A 25,385-nucleotide genomic window follows, 5' to 3' on the forward strand; every position below is an offset into this window, starting at 1 on the left:
AGTGCTCAGAATGTCATAGACTGCTGAGTGTAGATGTATATTTGTTTGTGATTTTTTTTCGTGTATGTATACTGTGTATTGTGTATATAAATGTTATCATTTTATGCGCTTTTGTTTTTGTCCTGCAGAAGGTCGACGCTTCATCTCGGATGAGAGTCAGAGGAAGGACTTGTATGACCGCCTGCAGCTCGGTAATGTCCTCCTGCTCCTCTTTCTCCTGCTCTTTCTGCTGCTCCTGCTCCTCTTTCTCCTGCTCCTCCTCCTTCTCCTGTTCCTCTTGCTCTTCCTCCTGCTGCTCCTCCTTCTGCAGCTGCTCCTCCTCTTCCTGCTCCTCTTCCTGCTTCTCCTCCTCCTCTTCTCCTCCTCCCTTTCCTCTTCCTCCCTTTCCTCCTCCTCTTCCTGCTCCTCCTCCTCTTCCTGCTCTTCCTCCTCCTCCTCCTCTTCCTGCTCCTCTTCCTGCTCCTCTTCCTGCTCCTCTTCCTGCTCCTCCTCCACATCCTCCTCTTCCTCCTCTTCCTCCTGATCTTCCTCCTCTTCCTGCTCCTCCTCTTCCTGCTCCTCTTCCTCCTCCTCTTCCTGCTGCTCCTCCACATCCTCCTCTTCCTCCTCCTCCTCCTCTTCTTCCTACTCCTCTTCCTCTTCCTCCTCTTCCTCCTGATCTTCCTCCTCCTCCTCTTCCTCCCTCACAGGTCACATGTCTAAACTTCCATTATTCATGAATATGGTAAAAAGGAATAAAATATCAGTGAACGTCATTTCTCCCTGTGGGGCAATGTCGCCCTCATCTTCACCCACCATCACAAATGTTATATTCTGTACATTCAGCCCATATTGTCCCTAACAGAGGTTATTTTTCCAGAGACCCGCAGCCGAAACACCAGCCCCATCACGATATCGGAGGCGGCCGCCATGTTCCTCAGCTCTCTACAGAAAGCTCAGGAGGAAGGTACAGTGGTCCAGACCGTCTCTATATCATGTGATCCACCGACCTGGAGGGAGAGCCCAGAAGATTTTGGTGCTAATACGACACATTTTGAGTAAATATTAGTAAAGTCGCGACAGCCGTCATCTGTTACATGAGATACAACTACTCAAACAACCTCCAAATCCTGAGAGGATGATGGAATACACCACCGCTGCCCCAACAGTCTGCTGACCATCACTGTGTAACGCTATAATCAAATGTGGTGGTTTTCCTGAGTTACAGTCTGTATTATACTCCAGAGCTGCACTCACTATTCTGCTGGTGGAGTCACTGTGTACATACATTACATTACTTATCCTGTACTGATCCTGAGTTACATCCTGTATTATACTCCAGAGCTGCACTCACTATTCTGCTGGTGGAGTCACTGTGTACATACATTACTTATCCTGTACTGATCCTGAGTTATATCCTGTATTATACTCCAGAGCTGCACTCACTATTCTGCTGGTGGAGTCACTGTGTACATACATTACATTACTTATCCTGTACTGATCCTGAGTTACATCCTGTATTATACTCCAGAGCTGCAGTCACTATTCTGCTGGTGGAGTCACTGTGTACATACATTAGATATCCTGTACTGATCCCGAGTTATATCCTGTATTATACTCCAGAGCTGCACTCACTATTCTGCTGGTGGAGTCACTGTGTACATACATTACATTACTTATCCTGTACTGATCCTGAGTTACATCCTGTATAATACTCCAGAGCTGCACTCACTATTCTGCTTGTGGTGTCACTGTGTACATACATTACATTACTTATCCTGCACTGATCCTGAGTTATATCCTGTATTATACTCCAGAGCTGCACTCACTATTCTGCTGGTGGAGTCACTGTGTACATACATTACATTACTTATCCTGTACTGATCCTGAGTTATATCCTGTATTATACTCCAGAGCTGCACTCACTATTCTGCTGGTGGAGTCACTGTGTACATACATTACATTACTTATCCTGAGTTATATCCTGTATTATACTCCAGAGCTGCACTCACTATTCTGCTGGTGGAGTCACTGTGTACATACATTACATTACTTATCCTGTACTGGTCCTGAGTTATATCCTGTATTATACTCCAGAGCTGCACTCACTATTCTGCTGGTGGAGTCACTGTGTACATACATTACATTACCTATCCTGTACTGACCCTGAGTTACATCCTGTATTATACTCCAGAGCTGCACTCACTATTCTGCTGGTGGAGTCACTGTGTACATACATTACATTACCTATCCTGTACTGACCCTGAGTTACATCCTGTATTATACTCCAGAGCTGCACTCACTATTCTGCTGGTGGAGTCACTGTGTACATACATTACTTATCCTGTACTGATCCTGAGTTATATCCTGTATTATACTCCAGAGCTGCACTCACTATTCTGCTGGTGGAGTCACTGTGTACATACATTACATTACCTATCCTGTACTGACCCTGAGTTACATCCTGTATTATACTCCAGAGCTGCACTCACTATTCTGCTGGTGGAGTCACTGTGTACATACATTACATTACTTATCCTGTACTGACCCTGAGTTACATCCTGTATTATACTCCAGAGCTGCACTCACTATTCTGCTGGTGGAGTCACTGTGTACATACATTACTTATCCTGTACTGATCCTGAGTTATATCCTGTATTATACTCCAGAGCTGCACTCACTATTCTGCTGGTGGAGTCACTGTGTACATACATTACATTACCTATCCTGTACTGACCCTGAGTTACATCCTGTATTATACTCCAGAGCTGCACTCACTATTCTGCTGGTGGAGTCACTGTGTACATACATTACATGACTTATCCTGTACTGATCCTGAGTTACATCCTGTATTATACTCCAGAGCTGCACTCACTATTCTGCTGGTGGAGTCACTGTGTACATACATTACATTACTTATCCTGTACTGATCCTGAGTTATATCCTGTATTATACTCCAGAGCTGCACTCACTATTCTGCTGGTGGAGTCACTGTGTACATACATTACTTATCCTGTACTGATCCTGAGTTACATCCTGTATTATACTCCAGAGCTGCACTCACTATTCTGCTGGTGGAGTCACTGTGTACATACATTACATTACTTATTCCGTACTGATCCTGAGTTATATCCTGTATTATACTCCAGAGCTGCACTCACTATTCTGCTGGTGGAGTCACTATGTACATATATTATTATAGTGACAAAGCTGTTTATGGAGATTTATTCTAAATGTAAAATGCTACGGTAAAGTTACATAAATACTCTGTGCTGCAGTGAGAGGAGTCATAAGATGTACTACTAATGGCAATAATTTGAGGACGGATTCTGCTGACACATTGTTACAGATGTGATATTCAGTATTGTTACATTCTCTTGTATCCGTGTTTCTCCTCAGCTGAAGATGGCGCCATGGACCAGGGGGGATTCTTGCCGGAGCCTTTGTTCAGCTGGTGAATGTGCAGGTGGCCGCTCCTCCGGTGACACAGAGTTCCATATATAATCTGTTCTATTGTGGGCCCCTTACTCTAGGGCCAAGGCCACATTACCACTCCACTGTGATCATGTGACCGGACTCTGCAGTTTTCCTTCCTGTACGTTTCATTGGCGCTTCGTTTCCTCTGAAGATCAGTAAACAGCAACAGTGTAACAAGGACAATAAACATATTGTAAGATTTTCTATTCACAGATCTGAGACAATAAAGTTCATATGAAGTATTTTTGTTACATTTTGGGGAGTCTGATTGTTAGTAATGTGTGAGGCACCCGCAGAGGGGACCCTGCCAGGCACCCGCAGAGGGGACCCTGCCAGGCACCCGCAGAGGGGACCCTGCCAGGCACCCGCAGAGGGGACCCTGCCAGGCACCCGCAGAGGGGACCCTGCCAGGCATGGCAGCTCTGGATGTGTCCGGTGTATAACAAATGATGTAAAATCAGAGTTGTGAGTGCAGCTCTGGATGTAACTAGAGTATAGGACATGATGGGACAGCAGAATAGTGACGACAGCTGTGGATGTGACTGGAGCACAGGCAAGAAAACTCCCCAGAATAACGGAGACACACACAGAGCAGTGAAAGCAATGACGGGTTAATTATTTATCTACCAGACAGTCATCAGACATAAAAGCCATATCTATATCCTACAGGAGACACTAAAAGCCCTGCCACAGGGGGGCGCTGATACATTGTAGAGAAGCATGGAGTTATAACACATCAGTTCCTGTATTCTCCATGTTTCTTCTTCTTTCCCTGCGACACCGGGCCGAGGGCAAATGTGGACTTGATGTTCTGGCGATCCCGCTCTGCTTCCTCGTCTTCATCATACCGTTCCTCCTCCTCCTCATCTTCATCTTCACTGTGCCGGGGACTGGAAGGCTGGGACACTGATGGGGATGGAGGCACGGAAGACGGCCTGGGGAAGCGGAATCCATCCGTCTACAAAGAGGAACAGACACAATAATATTATATAAAGAGCCAGTAACCCCCAAAGCAATAATAGCAAGAGGAGCGGCTGATATCAGTCACACATATGATGTAATGTCTCTGGAGGATATAATAGTGCTGGAGTGATATAAGAGGAGCGGCTGATATCAGTCACATATGATGTAATGTCTCTAGAGGATATAATAGTACTGGAGTGATATAAGAGGAGCGGCTGATATCAGTCACACATATGATGTAATGTCTCTGGAGGATATAATAGTACTGGAGTGATATAAGAGGAGCGGCTGATATCAGTCACACCTATGATGTAATGTCTCTGGAGGATATAATAGTACTGGAGTGATATAAGAGGAGAGGCTGATATCAGTCACACATATGATGTAATGTCTCTGGAGGATATAATAGTACTGGAGTGATATAAGAGGAGCGGCTGATATCAGTCACACCTATGATGTAATGTCTCTGGAGGATATAATAGTACTGGAGTGATATAAGAGGAGAGGCTGATATCAGTCACACATATGATGTAATGTCTCTGGAGGATATAATAGTACTGGAGTGTTATAAGAGGAGTGGCTGATATCAGTCACACATATGATGTAATGTCTCTGGAGGATATAATAGTACTGGAGTGTTATAAGAGGAGCGGCTGATATCAGTCACACATATGATGTAATGTCTCTGGAGGATATAATAGTACTGGAGTGATATAAGAGGAGCGGCTGATATCAGTCACACATATGATGTAATGTCTCTGGAGGATATAATAGTACTGGAGTGTTATAAGAGGAGCGGCTGATATCAGTCACACATATGATGTAATGTCTCTGGAGGATATAATAGTGCTGGAGTGTTATAAGAGGAGCGGCTGATATCAGTCACATATGATGTAATGTCTCTGGAGGATATAATAGTACTGGAGTGTTATAAGAGGAGCGGCTGATATCAGTCACACATATGATGTAATGTCTCTGGAGGATATAATAGTACTGGAGTGATATAAGAGGAGCGGCTGATATCAGTCACATATGATGTAATGTATCTGGAGGATATAATAGTACTGGAGTGATAGAAGAGGAGCGGCTGATATCAGTCACACATATGATGTAATGTCTCTGGAAGATATAATAGTACTGGAGTGATATAAGAGGAGCGGCTGATATCAGTCACATATGATGTAATGTCTCTGGAGGATATAATAGTGCTGGAGTGATATAAGAGGAGCGGCTGATATCAGTCACACATATGATGTAATGTCTCTGGAGGATATAATAGTACTGGAGTGTTATAAGAGGAGCGGCTGATATCAGTCACACATATGATGTAATGTCTCTGGAGGATATAATAGTACTGGAGTGTTATAAGAGGAGCGGCTGATATCAGTCACACATATGATGTAATGTCTCTGGAGGATATAATAGTACTGGAGTGATATAAGAGGAGCGGCTGATATCAGTCACATATGATGTAATGTATCTGGAGGATATAATAGTACTGGAGTGATAGAAGAGGAGCGGCTGATATCAGTCACATATGATGTAATGTCTCTGGAGGATATAATAGTACTGGAGTGATATAAGAGGAGCGGCTGATATCAGTCACACATATGATGTAATGTCTCTGGAAGATATAATAGTACTGGAGTGATATAAGAGGAGCGGCTGATATCAGTCACATATATGATGTAATGTCTCTGGATGATATAATAGTACTGGAGTGATATAAGAGGAGCGGCTGATATCAGTCACACATGATGTAATGTCTCTGGAGGATATAATAGTGCTGGAGTGATATAAGAGGAGCGGCTGATATCAGTGACATATGATGTAATGTCTCTGGAGGATATAATAGTACTGGAGTGTTATAAGAGGAGCTGCTGATATCAGTCACACATATGATGTAATGTCTCTGGAGGATATAATAGTGCTGGAGTGATATAAGAGGAGCGGCTGATACCAGTCACACATATAATGTAATGTCTGGAGGATATAATAGTGCTGGAGTGATATAAGAGGAGCGGCTGATATCAGTCACATATGATGTAATGTCTCTGGAGGATATAATAGTGCTGGAGTGATATAAGAGGAGCGGCTGATATCAGTCACACATATGATGTAATGTCTCTGGAGGATATAATAGTACTGGAGTGATATAAGAGGAGCGGCTGATATCAGTCACATATGATGTAATGTCTCTGGAGGATATAATAGTACTGGAGTGATATAAGAGGAGCGGCTGATATCAGTCACACATATGATGTAATGTCTCTGGAGGATATAATAGTGCTGGAGTGATATAAGAGGAGCGGCTGATATCAGTCACACATATGATGTAATGTATCTGGAGGATATAATAGTAGTGGAGTGATATAAGAGGAGCGGCTGATATCAGTCACATATGATGTAATGTCTCTGGAGGATATAATAGTGCTGGAGTGATATAAGAGGAGCGGCTGATATCAGTCACACATATGATGTAATGTCTCTGGAGGATATAATAGTACTGGAGTGATATAAGAGGAGCGGCTGATATCAGTCACATATGATGTAATGTCTCTGGAGGATATAATAGTACTGGAGTGATATAAGAGGAGCGGCTGATATCAGTCACATATGATGTAATGTCTCTGGAGGATATAATAGTACTGGAGTGATATAAGAGGAGCGGCTGATATCAGTCACACATATGATGTAATGTCTCTGGAGGATATAATAGTACTGGAGTGATATAAGAGGAGCGGCTGATATCAGTCACATATGATGTAATGTCTCTGGAGGATATAATAGTGCTGGAGTGATATAAGAGGAGCGGCTGATATCAGTCACACATATGATGTAATGTCTCTGGAGGATATAATAGTGCTGGAGTGATATAAGAGGAGCGGCTGATATCAGTCACACATATGATGTAATGTCTCTGGAGGATATAATAGTACTGGAGTGATATAAGAGGAGCGGCTGATATCAGTCACACATATGATGTAATGTCTCTGGAGGATATAATAGTGCTGGAGTGATATAAGAGGAGCGGCTGATATCAGTCACACATATGATGTAATGTCTCTGGAGGATATAATAGTACTGGAGTGATATAAGAGGAGCGGCTGATATCAGTCACACATGATGTAATGTCTCTGGAGGATATAATAGTACTGGAGTGTTATAAGAGGAGCGGCTGATATCAGTCACACATGATGTAATGTCTCTGGAGGATATAATAGTGCTGGAGTGTTAGAAGAGGAGCGGCTGATATCAGTCACACATATGATGTAATGTCTCTGGAGGATATAATAGTGCTGGAGTGTTATAAGAGGAGAGGCTGATATCAGTCACATATGATGTAATGTCTCTGGAGGATATAATAGTATTGGAGTGTTATAAGAGGAGCGGCTGATATCAGTCACATGTGATGTAATGTCTCTGGAGGATATAATAGTACTGGAGTGATATAAGAGGAGCGGCTGATATCAGTCACACATATGATGTAATGTCTCTGGAGGATATAATAGTACTGGAGTGATATAAGAGGAGCGGCTGATATCAGTCACACATATGATGTAATGTCTCTGGAGGATATAATAGTACTGGAGTGATATAAGAGGAGCGGCTGATATCAGTCACACATATGATGTAATGTCTCTGGAGGATATAATAGTGCTGGAGTGATATAAGAGGAGCGGCTGATATCAGTCACATATATGATGTAATGTCTCTGGAGGATATAATAGTACTGGAGTGATATAAGAGGAGCGGCTGATATCAGTCACACCTATGATGTAATGTCTCTGGAGGATATAATAGTACTGGAGTGATATAAGAGGAGCGGCTGATATCAGTCACACATATGATGTAATGTCTGGAGGATATAATAGTACTGGAGTGATATAAGAGGAGCGGCTGATATCAGTCACATATGATGTAATGTCTCTGGAGGATATAATAGTACTGGAGTGATATAAGAGGAGCGGCTGATATCAGTCACACATATGATGTAATGTCTCTGGAGGATATAATAGTGCTGGAGTGATATAAGAGGAGCGGCTGATATCAGTCACACATATGATGTAATGTCTCTGGAGGATATAATAGTACTGGAGTGATATAAGAGGAGCGGCTGATATCAGTCACACATGATGTAATGTCTCTGGAGGATATAATAGTGCTGGAGTGTTAGAAGAGGAGCGGCTGATATCAGTCACACATATGATGTAATGTCTCTGGAGGATATAATAGTGCTGGAGTGTTATAAGAGGAGAGGCTGATATCAGTCACATATGATGTAATGTCTCTGGAGGATATAATAGTATTGGAGTGTTATAAGAGGAGCGGCTGATATCAGTCACATATGATGTAATGTCTCTGGAGGATATAATAGTACTGGAGTGATATAAGAGGAGCGGCTGATATCAGTCACATATATGATGTAATGTCTCTGGAGGATATAATAGTACTGGAGTGATATAAGAGGAGCGGCTGATATCAGTCACATATGATGTAATGTCTCTGGAGGATATAATAGTACTGGAGTGTTATAAGAGGAGCGGCTGATATCAGTCACATATGATGTAATGTCTCTGGAGGATATAATAGTACTGGAGTGTTATAAGAGGAGAGGCTGATATCAGTCACATATATGATGTAATGTCTCTGGAGGATATAATAGTGCTGGAGTGTTATAAGAGGAGCGGCTGATATCAGTCACATATGATGTAATGTCTCTGGAGGATATAATAGTGCTGGAGTGATATAAGAGGAGCGGCTGATATCAGTCACACATGATGTAATGTCTCTGGAGGATATAATAGTACTGGAGTGATATAAGAGGAGCGGCTGATATCAGTCACACATATGATGTAATGTCTCTGGAGGATATAATAGTACTGGAGTGATATAAGAGGAGCGGCTGATATCAGTCACATATGATGTAATGTCTCTGGAGGATATAATAGTACTGGAGTGATATAAGAGGAGCGGCTGATATCAGTCACACATATGATGTAATGTCTCTGGAGGATATAATAGTGCTGGAGTGATATAAGAGGAGCGGCTGATATCAGTCACATATGATGTAATGTCTCTGGAGGATATAATAGTGCTGGAGTGATATAAGAGGAGTGGCTGATATCAGTCACACATGATGTAATGTCTCTGGAGGAAATAATAGTACTGGAGTGATGAAGAGGAGCGGCTGATATCAGTCACACATATGATGTAATGTCTCTGGAGGATATAATAGTACTGGAGTGATATAAGAGGAGCGGCTGATATCAGTCACACATATGATGTAATGTCTCTGGAGGATATAATAGTGCTGGAGTGATATAAGAGGAGCGGCTGATATCAGTCACACATATGATGTAATGTCTCTGGAGCATATAATAGTACTGGAGTGATATAAGAGGAGCGGCTGATATCAGTCACATATGATGTAATGTCTCTGGAGGATATAATAGTGCTGGAGTGTTATAAGAGGAGCGGCTGATATCAGTCACATATGATGTAATGTCTCTGGAGGATATAATAGTACTGGAGTGATATAAGAGGAGCGGCTGATATCAGTCACATATGATGTAATGTCTCTGGAGGATATAATAGTGCTGGAGTGATATAAGAGGAGCGGCTGATATCAGTCACACATGTGAGGTAATGTCTCTGGAGGATATAATAGTACTGGAGTGATATAAGAGGAGCGGCTGATATCAGTCACATATGATGTAATGTCTCTGGAGGATATAATAGTACTGGAGTGATATAAGAGGAGCGGCTGATATCAGTCACACATATATGATGTAATGTCTCTGGAGGATATAATAGTACTGGAGTGATATAAGAGGAGCGGCTGATATCAGTCACATATGATGTAATGTCTCTGGAGGATATAATAGTGCTGGAGTGATATAAGAGGAGCGGCTGATATCAGTCACACATATGATGTAATGTCTCTGGAGGATATAATAGTACTGGAGTGATATAAGAGGAGCGGCTGATATCAGTCACATATGATGTAATGTCTCTGGAGGATATAATAGTACTGGAGTGATATAAGAGGAGCGGCTGATATCAGTCACACATATGATGTAATGTCTCTGGAGGATATAATAGTGCTGGAGTGATATAAGAGGAGCGGCTGATATCAGTCACATATGATGTAATGTCTCTGGAGGATATAATAGTGCTGGGGTGATATAAGAGGAGCGACTGATATCAGTCACACATATGATGTAATGTCTCTGGAGGATATAATAGTACTGGAGTGATATAAGAGGAGCGGCTGATATCAGTCACACATATGATGTAATGTCTCTGGAGGATATAATAGTGCTGGAGTAATATAAGAGGAGCGGCTGATATCAGTCACACATATGATGTAATGTCTCTGGAGGATATAATAGTGCTGGAGTGTTATAAGAGGGGCGGCTGATATCAGTCACACATATGATGTAATGTCTCTGGAGGATATAATAGTACTGGAGTGATATAAGAGGAGCGGCTGATATCAGTCACACATATGATGTAATGTCTCTGGAGGATATAATAGTACTGGAGTGATATAAGAGGAGCGGCTGATATCAGTCACACATATATGATGTAATGTCTCTGGAGGATATAATAGTACTGGAGTGATATAAGAGGAGCGGCTGATATCAGTCACATATGATGTAATGTCTCTGGAGGATATAATAGTGCTGGAGTGATATAAGAGGAGCGGCTGATATCAGTCACATATGATGTAATGTCTCTGGAGGATATAATAGTACTGGAGTGATATAAGAGGAGCGGCTGATATCAGTCACACATATGATGTAATGTCTCTGGGGGATATAATAGTACTGGAGTGATATAAGAGGAGCGGCTGATATCAGTCACATATATGATGTAATGTCTCTGGAGGATATAATAGTGCTGGAGTGATATAAGAGGAGCTGCTGATATCAGTCACATATGATGTAATGTCTCTGGAGGATATAATAGTACTGGAGTGATATAAGAGGAGCGGCTGATATCAGTCACATATGATGTAATGTCTCTGGAGGATATAATAGTGCTGGAGTGATATAAGAGGAGCGGCTGATATCAGTCACATATGATGTAATGTCTCTGGAGGATATAATAGTGCTGGAGTGATATAAGAGGAGCGGCTGATATCAGTCACACATATGATGTAATGTCTCTGGAGGATATAATAGTGCTGGAGTGTTATAAGAGGAGCGGCTGATATCAGTCACACATATGATGTAATGTCTCTGGAGGATATAATAGTGCTGGAGTGTTATAAGAGGAGCGGCTGATATCAGTCACACATATGATGTAATGTCTCTGGAGGATATAATAGTACTGGAGTGATATAAGAGGAGCGGCTGATATCAGTCACATATGATGTAATGTCTCTGGAGGATATAATAGTGCTGGAGTGATATAAGAGGAGCGGCTGATATCAGTCACACATATGATGTAATGTCTCTGGAGGATATAATAGTGCTGGAGTGTTATAAGAGGAGCGGCTGATATCAGTCACATATGATGTAATGTCTCTGGAGGATATAATAGTACTGGAGTGATATAAGAGAGCGGCTGATATCAGTCACATATGATGTAATGTCTCTGGAGGATATAATAGTACTGGAGTGATATAAGAGGAGCGGCTGATATCAGTCACATATGATGTAATGTCTCTGGAGGATATAATAGTACTGGAGTGATATAAGAGGAGCGGCTGATATCAGTCACACATATGATGTAATGTCTCTGGAGGATATAATAGTACTGGAGTGATATAAGAGGAGCGGCTGATATCAGTCACACATATGATGTAATGTCTCTGGAGGATATAATAGTACTGGACTGTTATAAGAGGAGCGGCTGATATCAGTCACATATATGATGTAATGTCTCTGGAGGATATAATAGTGCTGGAGTGATATAAGAGGAGCGGCTGATATCAGTCACACATATGATGTAATGTCTCTGGAGGATATAATAGTGCTGGAGTGATATAAGAGGAGCGGCTGATATCAGTCACACATGATGTAATGTCTCTGGAGGATATAATAGTACTGGAGTGATATAAGAGGAGCGGCTGATATCAGTCACATATGATGTAATGTCTCTGGAGGATATAATAGTACTGGAGTGATATAAGAGGAGCGGCTGATATCAGTCACACCTATGATGTAATGTCTCTGGAGGATATAATAGTGCTGGAGTGTTATAAGAGGAGCGGCTGATATCAGTCACACCTATGATGTAATGTCTCTGGAGGATATAATAGTGCTGGAGTGATATAAGAGGAGCGGCTGATATCAGTCACATATGATGTAATGTCTCTGGAGGATATAATAGTGCTGGAGTGATATAAGAGGAGCGGCTGATATCAGTCACATATGATGTAATGTCTCTGGAGGATATAATAGTGCTGGAGTGATATAAGAGGAGCGGCTGATATCAGTCACACATATGATGTAATGTCTCTGGAGGATATAATAGTGCTGGAGTGTTATAAGAGGAGCGGCTGATATCAGTCACACATATGATGTAATGTCTCTGGAGGATATAATAGTGCTGGAGTGTTATAAGAGGAGCGGCTGATATCAGTCACACATATGATGTAATGTCTCTGGAGGATATAATAGTACTGGAGTGATATAAGAGGAGCGGCTGATATCAGTCACATATGATGTAATGTCTCTGGAGGATATAATAGTGCTGGAGTGATATAAGAGGAGCGGCTGATATCAGTCACACATATGATGTAATGTCTCTGGAGGATATAATAGTGCTGGAGTGTTATAAGAGGAGCGGCTGATATCAGTCACACATATGATGTAATGTCTCTGGAGGATATAATAGTGCTGGAGTGATATAAGAGGAGCGGCTGATATCAGTCACACATATGATGTAATGTCTCTGGAGGATATAATAGTACTGGAGTGATATAAGAGGAGCGGCTGATATCAGTCACACATATGATGTAATGTCTCTGGAGGATATAATAGTACTGGAGTGATATAAGAGGAGCGGCTGATATCAGTCACATATGATGTAATGTCTCTGGAGGATATAATAGTACTGGAGTGATATAAGAGGAGCGGCTGATATCAGTCACACATATGATGTAATGTCTCTGGAGGATATAATAGTACTGGAGTGATATAAGAGGAGCGGCTGATATCAGTCACATATATGATGTAATGTCTCTGGAGGATATAATAGTGCTGGAGTGATATAAGAGGAGCGGCTGATATCAGTCACACATATGATGTAATGTCTCTGGAGGATATAATAGTGCTGGAGTGATATAAGAGGAGCGGCTGATATCAGTCACACATATGATGTAATGACAGATTGTAGTCGGTGACTAAGAGGAGATGACGATGCATCAACGGACTCCCCATTACCTTTGCTGCCTCCATTTATCACACTTATTGCCATATTTTCCAGGTGAGTTATGGTCATGTCCCCGCGCTCCGCACTCATTTATGATGTTATTGATCCGAGGCAATAAAATGTTATTTACTGAGAGAAGATTTGAGGAATCCTGATGAGCGGAGATGATTCTCTCCCCAGAACACAACAAATTCTGCAGCAGCCACCGAGTCATCCCCTCTGCCATCTACGAGGTACCTGATGCTGAGACACAACCACTAATGACTGCCATCTCACTGCCCAGAGGAGCGGTCACCCAGCTTTCTACACACCCTGAACGCAAATATCTGCATTATGTAGAGTAACCTCTCCTATCCCCCCTGCCTATATTAAGGTACCAGGAAGCTCAGGATGCACAGAAATGGGATTTTAAAGTCTGGAGAAAAGAAAAATCCTTTAAAAAATCTACAAGTCTTGTCATCACTTTCTGACGACGCAGGTTCATCACCTTAGGGGGCGCTCTCGGCTCCATCTCAAACTTCTCCGGGAACATTCTGCAAAGGGCCAAGTGTCTTCCGTGCATATAAAACTGCGGAGAAAAAAGTGTGAAGAAAGAAGGATCAAATATTCATACCGAAACACCCACAAAAAAGAAGCGGGTACTGTGCAGTGTGTATATATACAGAATAATACAGATACTGAGAATTACACCCAGTATACAGGACAGGAGAAGTGGTGCTGTGCAGTGTGTATATATACAGAATAATACAGATACTGAGAATTACACCCAGTATACAGGACAGGAGAAGTGGTACTGTGCAGTATATATATACACAGAATAATACAGATACTGAGAATTACACCCAGTATACAGGACAGGAGAAGTGGTACTGTGCAGTATATATATACACAGAATAATACAGATACTGAGAATTACACCCAGTATACAGGACAGGAGGAGTGGTACTGTGCAGTGTATATATATACAGAATAATACAGATACTGAGAATTACACCCAGTATACAGGACAGGAGAAGTGGTACTGTGCAGTATATATATACACAGAATAATACAGATACTGAGAATTACACCCAGTATACAGGACAGGAGAAGTGGTACTGTGCAGTGTCCATATATACAGAATAATACAGATACTGAGAATTACACCCAGTATACAGGACAGGAGAAGTAGTACTGTGCAGTGTATATATATACAGAATAATACAGATACTGAGAATTACACCCAGTATACAGGACAGGAGAAGTGGTACTGTGCAGTGTCCATATATACATACAGAATAATACAGATACTGAGAATTACACCCAGTATACAGGACAGGAGGAGTGGTACTGTGCAGTGTCCATATATACAGAATAATACAGATACTGAGAATTACACCCAGTATACAGGACAGGAGAAGTGGTACTGTGCAGTGTATATATACACAGAATAATACAGATACTGAGAATTACACCCAGTATACAGGACAGGAGAAGTGGTACTGTGCAGTGTATATATACAGAATAATACAGATACTGAGAATTACACCCTGTATACAGGACAGGAGAAGTGGTACTGTGCAGTGTATATATATATACAGAATAATACAGATACTGAGAATTACACCCAGTATACAGGACAGGAGAAGTGGTACTGTGCAGTGTCCATATATACAGAATAATACAGATACTGAGAATTACACCCAGTATACAGGACAGGAGGAGTGGTACTGTGCAGTGTCCATATATACAGAATAATACAGATACTGAGAATTACACCCAGTATACAGGACAGGAGAAGTGGTACTGTGCAGTGTCCATATATACAGAATAATACAGAAACTGAGAATTACACCCAGTATACAGGACAGGAGAAGTGGTGCTGTGCAGTGTCCATATATACATACAGAATAATACAGATACTGAGAATTACACCCAGTATACAGGACAGGAGAAGTGGTACTGTGCAGTGTCCATATATACAGAATAATACAGAAACTGAGAATTACACCCAGTATACAGGACAGGAGAAGTGGTACTGTGCAGTGTATATATATATACAGAATAATACAGATACTGAGAATTACACCCAGTATACAGGACAGGAGAAGTGGTACTGTGCAGTGTGTATATATATACAGAATAATACAGAGACTGAGAATTACACCCAGTATACAGGACAGGAGAAGCGGTACTGTGCAGTGTCTATATATACAGAATAATACAGATACTGAGAATTACACCCAGTATACAGGACAGGAGAAGTGGTACTGTGCAGTGTGTATATATATACAGAATAATACAGAGACTGAGAATTACACCCAGTATACAGGACAGGAGAAGCGGTACTGTGCAGTGTATATATACAGAATAATACAGATACTGAGAATTACACCCAGTATACAGGACAGGAGAAGTGGTACTGTGCAGTGTCTATATATACAGAATAATACAGATACTGAGAATTACACCCAGTATACAGACAGGAGAAGTGGTACTGTGCAGTGTATATATACACAGAATAATACAGATACTGAGAACTACACCCAGTATACAGGACAGGAGAAGTGATACTGTGCAGTGTATATATATACAGAATAATATAGACACTGAGAATTACACCCAGTATACAGGACAGGAGAAGTGATACTGTGCAGTGTATATATATACAGAATAATACAGATACTGAGAATTACACCCAGTATACAGGACAGGAGAAGTGGTACTGTGCAGTGTATATATATTTATGTATATGGTTCCTATATACTGTATATACAGAAGTTACCCAGGTTATATTACATGAGTAGGACAATGGCTGTAACTTACTCGCCCGAGGTATCTCCAGTCCAGCAGATCTGACAGTCGTTCTGTTCGGTTCCGTTGGATGATCCGTTGGCGCCGTGATTGCTGGCAGAATGAATACAGGATTTGGGTCAGCTGATTACACGATTCATCAGGAGAGCGGAATCTACGATCCACAATGTAAATGCCTAAAATATAACAACAAATTATCACGTGTAACCTATGCCTGCTGATCCAGGGTAGGAGTATATCACTAAACGGGGAGAAAAGGATAAATGTGGGAAGATTTAGAGACCACAGCAGCACAGAGTAATTAAGGAAGGTCGGATTGTTTACCATAAGCAGCTGGGTCAGCCACATGTTCCTGCATGAAGCAGCCAAATCCAGAGAGGTTGGTGGTGACGCTGGGGATTCCCATCACTGTGCATTCAGCTGGAAGAAATCAATACAATCCCCCATAATTCCTGACAACTCATAATCTACAGTAACTGAGGCAGCAGCATCCGGAACATTGATCAGCAGCACATTAGCCGCTGATCACTTATACTGGGTCATTAAACCTTCACTTCTGCCTGTTTTAGGATACATATAATATATGATATAAAGAGTAACTGCTGTGAATGTAGCAAAGCTCAAAAAGATGCCACATGGTGGGCATGTCCGGTACTGCAGCTACACGGACGGGCACGGTGAATAGTTTGTTGTTCACTGGTAATTTGCATTCTGGGAAGGGTCATCGTTACACTAGGACTGGTGCATCTGAAATGGGAAAAACCTCCAGCCCCGGCACACTGGATGAGCTCAACTAAGCTGGCTACTTCCAATAACAAGACAGAATACTGAGTGCAGCTCTGAAGTATAATACAGGATAAAACTCGATCAGTACAGGATAAGTAATGTAATGTATGTACACAGTGACTCCACCAGCAGAATAGTGAGTGCAGCTCTGCAGTATAATACAGGATGTAACTCAGGATCAGTACAGGATAAGTAATGTAATGTATGTACACAGTGACTCCACCAGCAGAATAGTGAGTGCAGCTCTGGAGTATAATACAGGATATAACTCAGGATCAGTACAGGATATGTAATGTAATGTATGTACACAGTGACTCCACCAGCAGAATAGTGAGTGCAGCTCCGGAGTATAATACAGGATATAACTCAGGATCAGTACAGGATAAGTAATGTAATGTATGTACACAGTGACTCCACCAGCAGAATAGTGAGTGCAGCTCTGGAGTATAATACAGGATGTAACTCAGGATCAGTACAGGATAAGTAATGTAATGTATGTACACAGTGACTCCACTAGCAGAATAGTGAGTGCAGCTCTGGAGTATAATACAGGATGTAACTCAGGATCAGTACAGGATAAGTAATGTAATGTATGTACACAGTGACTCCACCAGCAGAATAGTGAGTGCAGCTCTGGAGTATAATACAGGATATAACTCAGGATCAGTACAGGATAAGTAATGTATGTACACAGTGACTCCACCAGCAGAATAGTGAGTGCAGCTCTGGAGTATAATACAGGATATAACTCAGGATCAGTACAGGATAAGTAATGTATGTACACAGTGACTCCACCAGCAGAATAGTGAGAGCAGCTCTGGAGTATAATACAGGATATAACTCAGGATCAGTACAGGATAAGTAATGTAATGTATGTACACAGTGACTCCACCAGCAGAATAGTGAGTGCAGCTCTGGAGTATAATACAGGATGTAACTCAGGATCAGTACAGGATAAGTAATGTAATGTATGTACACAGTGACTCCACTAGCAGAATAGTGAGTGCAGCTCTGGAGTATAATACAGGATGTAACTCAGGATCAGTACAGGATAAGTAATGTAATGTATGTACACAGTGACTCCACCAGCAGAATAGTGAGTGCAGCTCTGGAGTATAATACAGGATATAACTCAGGATCAGTACAGGATAAGTAATGTATGTACACAGTGACTCCACCAGCAGAATAGTGAGTGCAGCTCTGGAGTATAATACAGGATATAACTCAGGATCAGTACAGGATAAGTAATGTATGTACACAGTGACTCCACCAGCAGAATAGTGAGTGCAGCTCTGGAGTATAATACAGGATATAACTCAGGATCAGTACAGGATAAGTAATGTATGTACACAGTGACTCCACCAGCAGAATAGTGAGTGCAGCTCTGGAGTATAATACAGGATATAACTCAGGATCAGTACAGGATAAGTAATGTAATGTATGTACACAGTGACTCCACCAGCAGAATAGTGAGTGCAGCTCTGGAGTATAATACAGGATGTAACTCAGGATCAGTACAGGATAAGTAATGTATGTACACAGTGACTCCATCAGCAGAATAGTGAGTGCAGCTCCGGAGTATAATACAGGATGTAACTCGGGATCAGTACAGGATAAGTAATGTAATGTATGTACACAGTGACTCCACCAGCAGAATAGTGAGTGCAGCTCTGGAGTATAATACAGGATATAACTCAGGATCAGTACAGGATAAGTAATGTAATGTAAGTACACAGTGACTCCACCAGCAGAATAGTGAGTGCAGCTCTGGAGTATAATACAGGATGTAACTCAGGATCAGTACAGGATAAGTAATGTATGTACACAGTGACTCCATCAGCAGAATAGTGAGTGCAGCTCCGGAGTATAATACAGGATGTAACTCGGGATCAGTACAGGATAAGTAATGTAATGTATGTACACAGTGACTCCACCAGCAGAATAGTGAGTGCAGCTCCGGAGTATAATACAGGATATAACTCAGGATCAGTGCAGGATAAGTAATGTATGTACACAGTGACTCCACCAGCAGAATAGTGAGTGCAGCTCTGGAGTATAATACAGGATATAACTCCGGATCAGTATAGGATAAGTAATGTAATGTATGTACACAGTGACTCCACCAGCAGAATAGTGAGTGCAGCTCTGGAGTATAATACAGGATGTAACTCAGGATCAGTGCAGGATAAGTAATGTAATGTATGTACACAGTGACTCCACCAGCAGAATAGTTAGTATTTGTAATCTGTAACGTGGGGTTAATGAGTGATATCACTCCGCTCTACTGCAGGGATGAGGTGTTATGTAATGTCGCAGCTTCACCAGGGGCCCCATGATATTTATTAAATAAACAATGAAAATGTGAACTGTATTGGGTCCTGTTCACACCAGCGTTGGGTTCCGTTCATGGGTTCTGCTAGACCTTTCCGTCTGAGGAATCCATCAACGGAAAACTCTCTGTTCCGTAAGGTTTCCATTTGTTTGACGAAATTAAGAGCCTGGTCGACTGCGCTATTGTTTCCGCAAAAAAAAACGAAACGGAAACAATTAGCAACAGAAGCAAAACCATTGAAATCAATAATAAAGCAGACGGAAGCTCTGGTTTTCCGTTGATGGATTTCTCAGACGGAAAGGTCTAGACTCCAGCAGAACCTGTGAACGGAACCCCACGCCCTTAGTCCTGTTTACACAGCTGGATGTTTGCTACCATTTACATTTCTCGCTCGTGTTGTTATTAACTGATAAATAGATGCTGGGGGTTGTAGTGCTTCCTCGCTGTATAATGTGGGGAGTATTTCGGGTGCACTCTCGCTCGCCGCTGTGAATCCGTCACTGTGGACACATTTGATTATCTTGTGGGTGTTTATTCCTTGTAGATGTGGTAATTGGCGCACGGTGAGGGTCTCCGCATTGTAAATGATGCTGCATATAATGGGGGATGAGCAGCTCAATAATGGAAAAGTAAGGCCAACGTAATGTAAAGGCTATTTTTATAGGGATTGGAGGGTTAAGTGAAAGGGGCATGGGGCAAATGTATCTATATGTGGTGGGTGGAGAGTAATGTATATAAGTCCATGCGGGGAGGAGGCCGCTGGACAACAGGAGAAAATATTGATTCAATGACCTGTGACTGATTCTATCATAAGAGGCTGCACATGATAAACTGCGCCAGAAATCACAGCGTGCCACGTCCACAGGGCCACTGACCCCAAACCACCACTCAGCGGGTATATATACCCCGGACTACTGCTCAGCGGGTGTATATACCCCGGACTACCACTCAGCGGATGTATATACCCCGGACTACCGCTCAGCGAGTGTATATACCCCGGACTACCACTCAGCGGATGTATATACCCCGGACTACCGCTCAGCGGGTGTATATACCCGGACTACTGCTCAGCGGGTGTATATACCCCGGACTACTGCTCAGCGGGTGTATATACCCCGGACTACCGCTCAGCGGGTGTATATACCCGGACTACTGCTCAGCGGGTGTATATACCCCGGACTACTGCTCAGCGGGTGTATATACCCCGGACTACTGCTCAGCGGGTGTATATACCCCGGACTACCACTCAGCGGATGTATATACCCCGGACTACCGCTCAGCGGATGTATATACCCCGGACTACCGCTCAGCGAGTGTATATACCCCGGACTACCACTCAGCGGATGTATATACCCCGGACTACCGCTCAGCGGGTGTATATACCCGGACTACCGCTCAGCGGGTGTATATACCCCGGACCACCACTCAGCGGGTGTATATACCCCGGACTACCGCTCAGCGAGTGTATATACCCCGGACTACCGCTCAGCGGGTGTATATACCCGGACTACCGCTCAGCGGGTGTATATACCCCGGACCACCACTCAGCGGGTGTATATACCCCGGACTACCGCTCAGCGGGTGTATATACCCCGGACTACCGCTCAGCGGTGTATATACCCAGGACCACCGCTCACCAGGCGTACATACCCAGGACCCCTACTCACCAGGTGTATATACCCAGGACCACTACTCACCAGGTGTATATACCCAGGACCACTACTCACCAGGTGTATATACCCCGGACTACCGCTCAGCGGGTGTATATACCCAGGACCACTACTCACCAGGTGTACATACCCAGGACCCCTACTCACCAGGTGTATATACCCAGGACCCCTACTCACCAGGTGTACATACCCAGGACCCCTACTCACCAGGTGTATATACCCAGGACCACTACTCACCAGGTGTATATACCCAGGACCACTACTCACCAGGTGTATATACCCAGGACCCCTACTCACCAGGTGTACATACCCAGGACCACTACTCACCAGGTGTATATACCCAGGACCACTACTCACCAGGTGTATATACCCAGGACCACTACTCACCAGGTGTATATACCCAGGACCACTACTCACCAGGTGTATATACCCAGGACCACTACTCACCAGGTGTATATACCCAGGACCACTACTCACCAGGTGTATATACCCAGGACCACTACTCACCAGGTGTATATACCCAGGACCACTACTCACCAGGTGTATATACCCAGGACCACTACTCACCAGGTGTGTACCCCCAGGGCTCATAGTATGAGGGGAAGACTCCCAGGTGACAGCCTCGTACAAACTCCTCGTAGTCGAGTGGTAGGAGGGGGCTGGTGGAGGACAGGAACTCTGGATGCACAATCACCTGTGATACATAATACACAGAAATCAATGTGACACAAGTTCTGACCCCGGCCCCACTGCGGACCCTCATCATCCCACAGAGGTCTTCATGGCGCAGTCACGGATGATGAATATTTATGCTCTAGAACCCCAGGGAACGATCTGACAAGTTCTGGGGTTGCGTTTTGGACAAGTCACCGACCTTCACTCTGTCCGTCCGACCGTTGAAGAGGCCCATCCGCCGGACTGTGTTAAGAATCGGATCCGTGGAGTCGTCCACCATGTTGTGTGTGGTGATTGGAGGAAGCGACTGGCGCTGAAATAGAAGTTAAGAACGCGGAATTGAAGTGACAGAAGTTCAGTCCGATCAGCGGCGTCCAAAATGCCTTCATATATTATATTACATTACACTATTATCTGACCTCTGTATAACACTATTATCTGACCTCTGTATAACACTATTATCTGACCTCTGTATAACACTATTATCTGACCTCTGTATAACACTATTATCTGACCTCTGTATAACACTATTATCTGACCTCTGTATAACACTATTATCTGACCTCTGTATAACACTATTATCTGACCTCTGTATAACACTATTATCTGACCTCTGTATAACACTATTATCTGACCTCTGTATAACACTATTATCTGACCTCTGTATAACACTATTATCTGACCTCTGTATAACACTATTATCTGACCTCTGTATAACACTATTATCTGAGCGCTGTATAACACTATTATCTGACCTCTGTATAACACTATTATCTGACCTCTGTATAACACTATTATCTGACCTCTGTATAACACTATTATCTGAGCGCTGTATAACACTATTATCTGAGCTCTGTATAACACTATTATCTGACCTCTGTATAACACTATTATCTGAGCTCTGTATAACACTATTATCTGACCTCTGTATAACACTATTATCTGACCTCTGTATAACACTATCTGACCTCTGTATAACACTATTATCTGACCTCTGTATAACACTATTATCTGACCTCTGTATAACACTATTATCTGAGCGCTGTATAACACTATTATCTGACCTCTGTATAACACTATTATCTGACCTCTGTATAACACTATTATCTGACCTCTGTATAACACTACTATCTGACCTCTGTATAACACTATTATCTGACCTCTGTATAACACTATTATCTGACCTCTGTATAACACTATTATCTGAGCTCTGTATAACACTATTATCTGACCTCTGTATAACACTATTATCTGACCTCTGTATAACACTATTATCTGACCTCTGTATAACACTATTATCTGACCTCTGTATAACACTATTATCTGAGCTCTGTATAACACTATTATCTGAGCTCTGTATAACACTATTATCTGAGCTCTCTGTATAACACTATTATCTGACCTCTGTATAACACTATTATCTGACCTCTGTATAACACTATTATCTGACCTCTGTATAACACTATTATCTGACTTCTGTATAACACTATTATCTGACCTCTGTATAACACTATTATCTGACCTCTGTATAACACTATTATCTGACCTCTGTATAACACTATTATCTGACCTCTGTATAACACTATCTGACCTCTGTATAACACTATTATCTGACCTCTGTATAACACTATTATCTGACCTCTGTATAACACTATTATCTGAGCGCTGTATAACACTATTATCTGAGCTCTGTATAACACTATTATCTGACCTCTGTATAACACTATTATCTGACCTCTGTATAACACTATTATCTGAGCTCTGTATAACACTATTATCTGACCTCTGTATAACACTACTATCTGACCTCTGTATAACACTACTATCTGACCTCTGTATAACACTATTATCTGACCTCTGTATAACACTACTATCTGACCTCTGTATAACACTATTATCTGAGCTCTGTATAACACTATTATCTGACCTCTGTATAACACTATTATCTGACCTCTGTATAACACTATTATCTGACCGCTGTATAACACTATTATCTGACCTCTGTATAACACTATTATCTGACCTCTGTATAACACTATTATCTGAGCGCTGTATAACACTATTATCTGAGCGCTGTATAACACTATTATCTGAGCTCTGTATAACACTATTATCTGACCTCTGTATAACACTATTATCTGACCTCTGTATAACACTATTATCTGAGCTCTGTATAACACTACTATCTGACCTCTGTATAACACTACTATCTGACCTCTGTATAACACTATTATCTGAGCGCTGTATAACACTACTATCTGACCTCTGTATAACACTATTATCTGAGCTCTGTATAACACTATTATCTGACCTCTGTATAACACTATTATCTGACCTCTGTATAACACTATTATCTGACCTCTGTATAACACTATTATCTGAGCTCTGTATAACACTATTATCTGACCTCTGTATAACACTACTATCTGACCTCTGTATAACACTATTATCTGACCTCTGTATAACACTATTATCTGAGCTCTGTATAACACTATTATCTGACCTCTGTATAACACTATTATCTGACCTCTGTATAACACTATTATCTGAGCGCTGTATAACACTATTATCTGACCTCTGTATAACACTATTATCTGACCTCTGTATAACACTATTATCTGACCTCTGTATAACACTATTATCTGACCTCTGTATAACACTATTATCTGACCTCTGTATAACACTATTATCTGACCTCTGTATAACACTATTATCTGAGCGCTGTATAACACTATTATCTGACCTCTGTATAACACTATTATCTGACCTCTGTATAACACTATTATCTGACCTCTGTATAACACTATTATCTGACCTCTGTATAACACTATTATCTGACCTCTGTATAACACTATTATCTGACCTCTGTATAACACTATTATCTGACCTCTGTATAACACTATTATCTGACCTCTGTATAACACTATTATCTGACCTCTGTATAACACTATTATCTGACCTCTGTATAACACTATTATCTGACCTCTGTATAACACTATTATCTGACCGCTGTATAACACTATTATCTGAGCTCTGTATAACACTATTATCTGACCTCTGTATAACACTATTATCTGACCTCTGTATAACACTATTATCTGACCTCTGTATAACACTATTATCTGAGCTCTGTATAACACTATTATCTGACCTCTGTATAACACTATTATCTGACCTCTGTATAACACTATTATCTGACCTCTGTATAACACTATTATCTGACCTCTGTATAACACTATTATCTGACCTCTGTATAACACTATTATCTGAGCTCTGTATAACACTATTATTATTGTATGGCACCATCTTTTATGCTATCAGGC

General features: G+C 41.8%; 2 protein-coding genes across 2 annotated transcripts in view; one reads left to right on the forward strand and one right to left on the reverse strand.

The window, feature by feature from the left end:
* The window catches only part of SPX (spexin hormone), a 33,635-nt gene extending 29,964 nt beyond the window's left edge, over positions 1-3,671 (forward strand). Inside the window, exons 4-6 of the mRNA XM_075855595.1 lie at positions 129-191; positions 860-946; positions 3,379-3,671. Of these exons, the coding sequence (XP_075711710.1) occupies positions 129-191; positions 860-946; positions 3,379-3,437 (209 nt within the window). The 3' untranslated portion in view covers positions 3,438-3,671. The remainder of the gene's footprint in view (positions 1-128; positions 192-859; positions 947-3,378) is intronic.
* A 380-nt stretch (positions 3,672-4,051) lies between these two features.
* GYS2 (glycogen synthase 2) overlaps positions 4,052-25,385 on the reverse strand; it is a 58,185-nt gene continuing 36,851 nt past the window's right edge. The window contains exons 11-16 of the mRNA XM_075855634.1: positions 22,262-22,375; positions 21,955-22,081; positions 16,924-17,019; positions 16,612-16,775; positions 14,294-14,374; positions 4,052-4,414 (exon numbers count right to left, since the gene is read on the reverse strand). Of these exons, the coding sequence (XP_075711749.1) occupies positions 4,193-4,414; positions 14,294-14,374; positions 16,612-16,775; positions 16,924-17,019; positions 21,955-22,081; positions 22,262-22,375 (804 nt within the window). The 3' untranslated portion in view covers positions 4,052-4,192. The remainder of the gene's footprint in view (positions 4,415-14,293; positions 14,375-16,611; positions 16,776-16,923; positions 17,020-21,954; positions 22,082-22,261; positions 22,376-25,385) is intronic.

The sequence above is a fragment of the Rhinoderma darwinii genome, chromosome 3 (assembly GCF_050947455.1).
Source record: "Rhinoderma darwinii isolate aRhiDar2 chromosome 3, aRhiDar2.hap1, whole genome shotgun sequence".
Classification (NCBI taxonomy): Eukaryota; Metazoa; Chordata; class Amphibia; order Anura; family Rhinodermatidae; genus Rhinoderma; species Rhinoderma darwinii.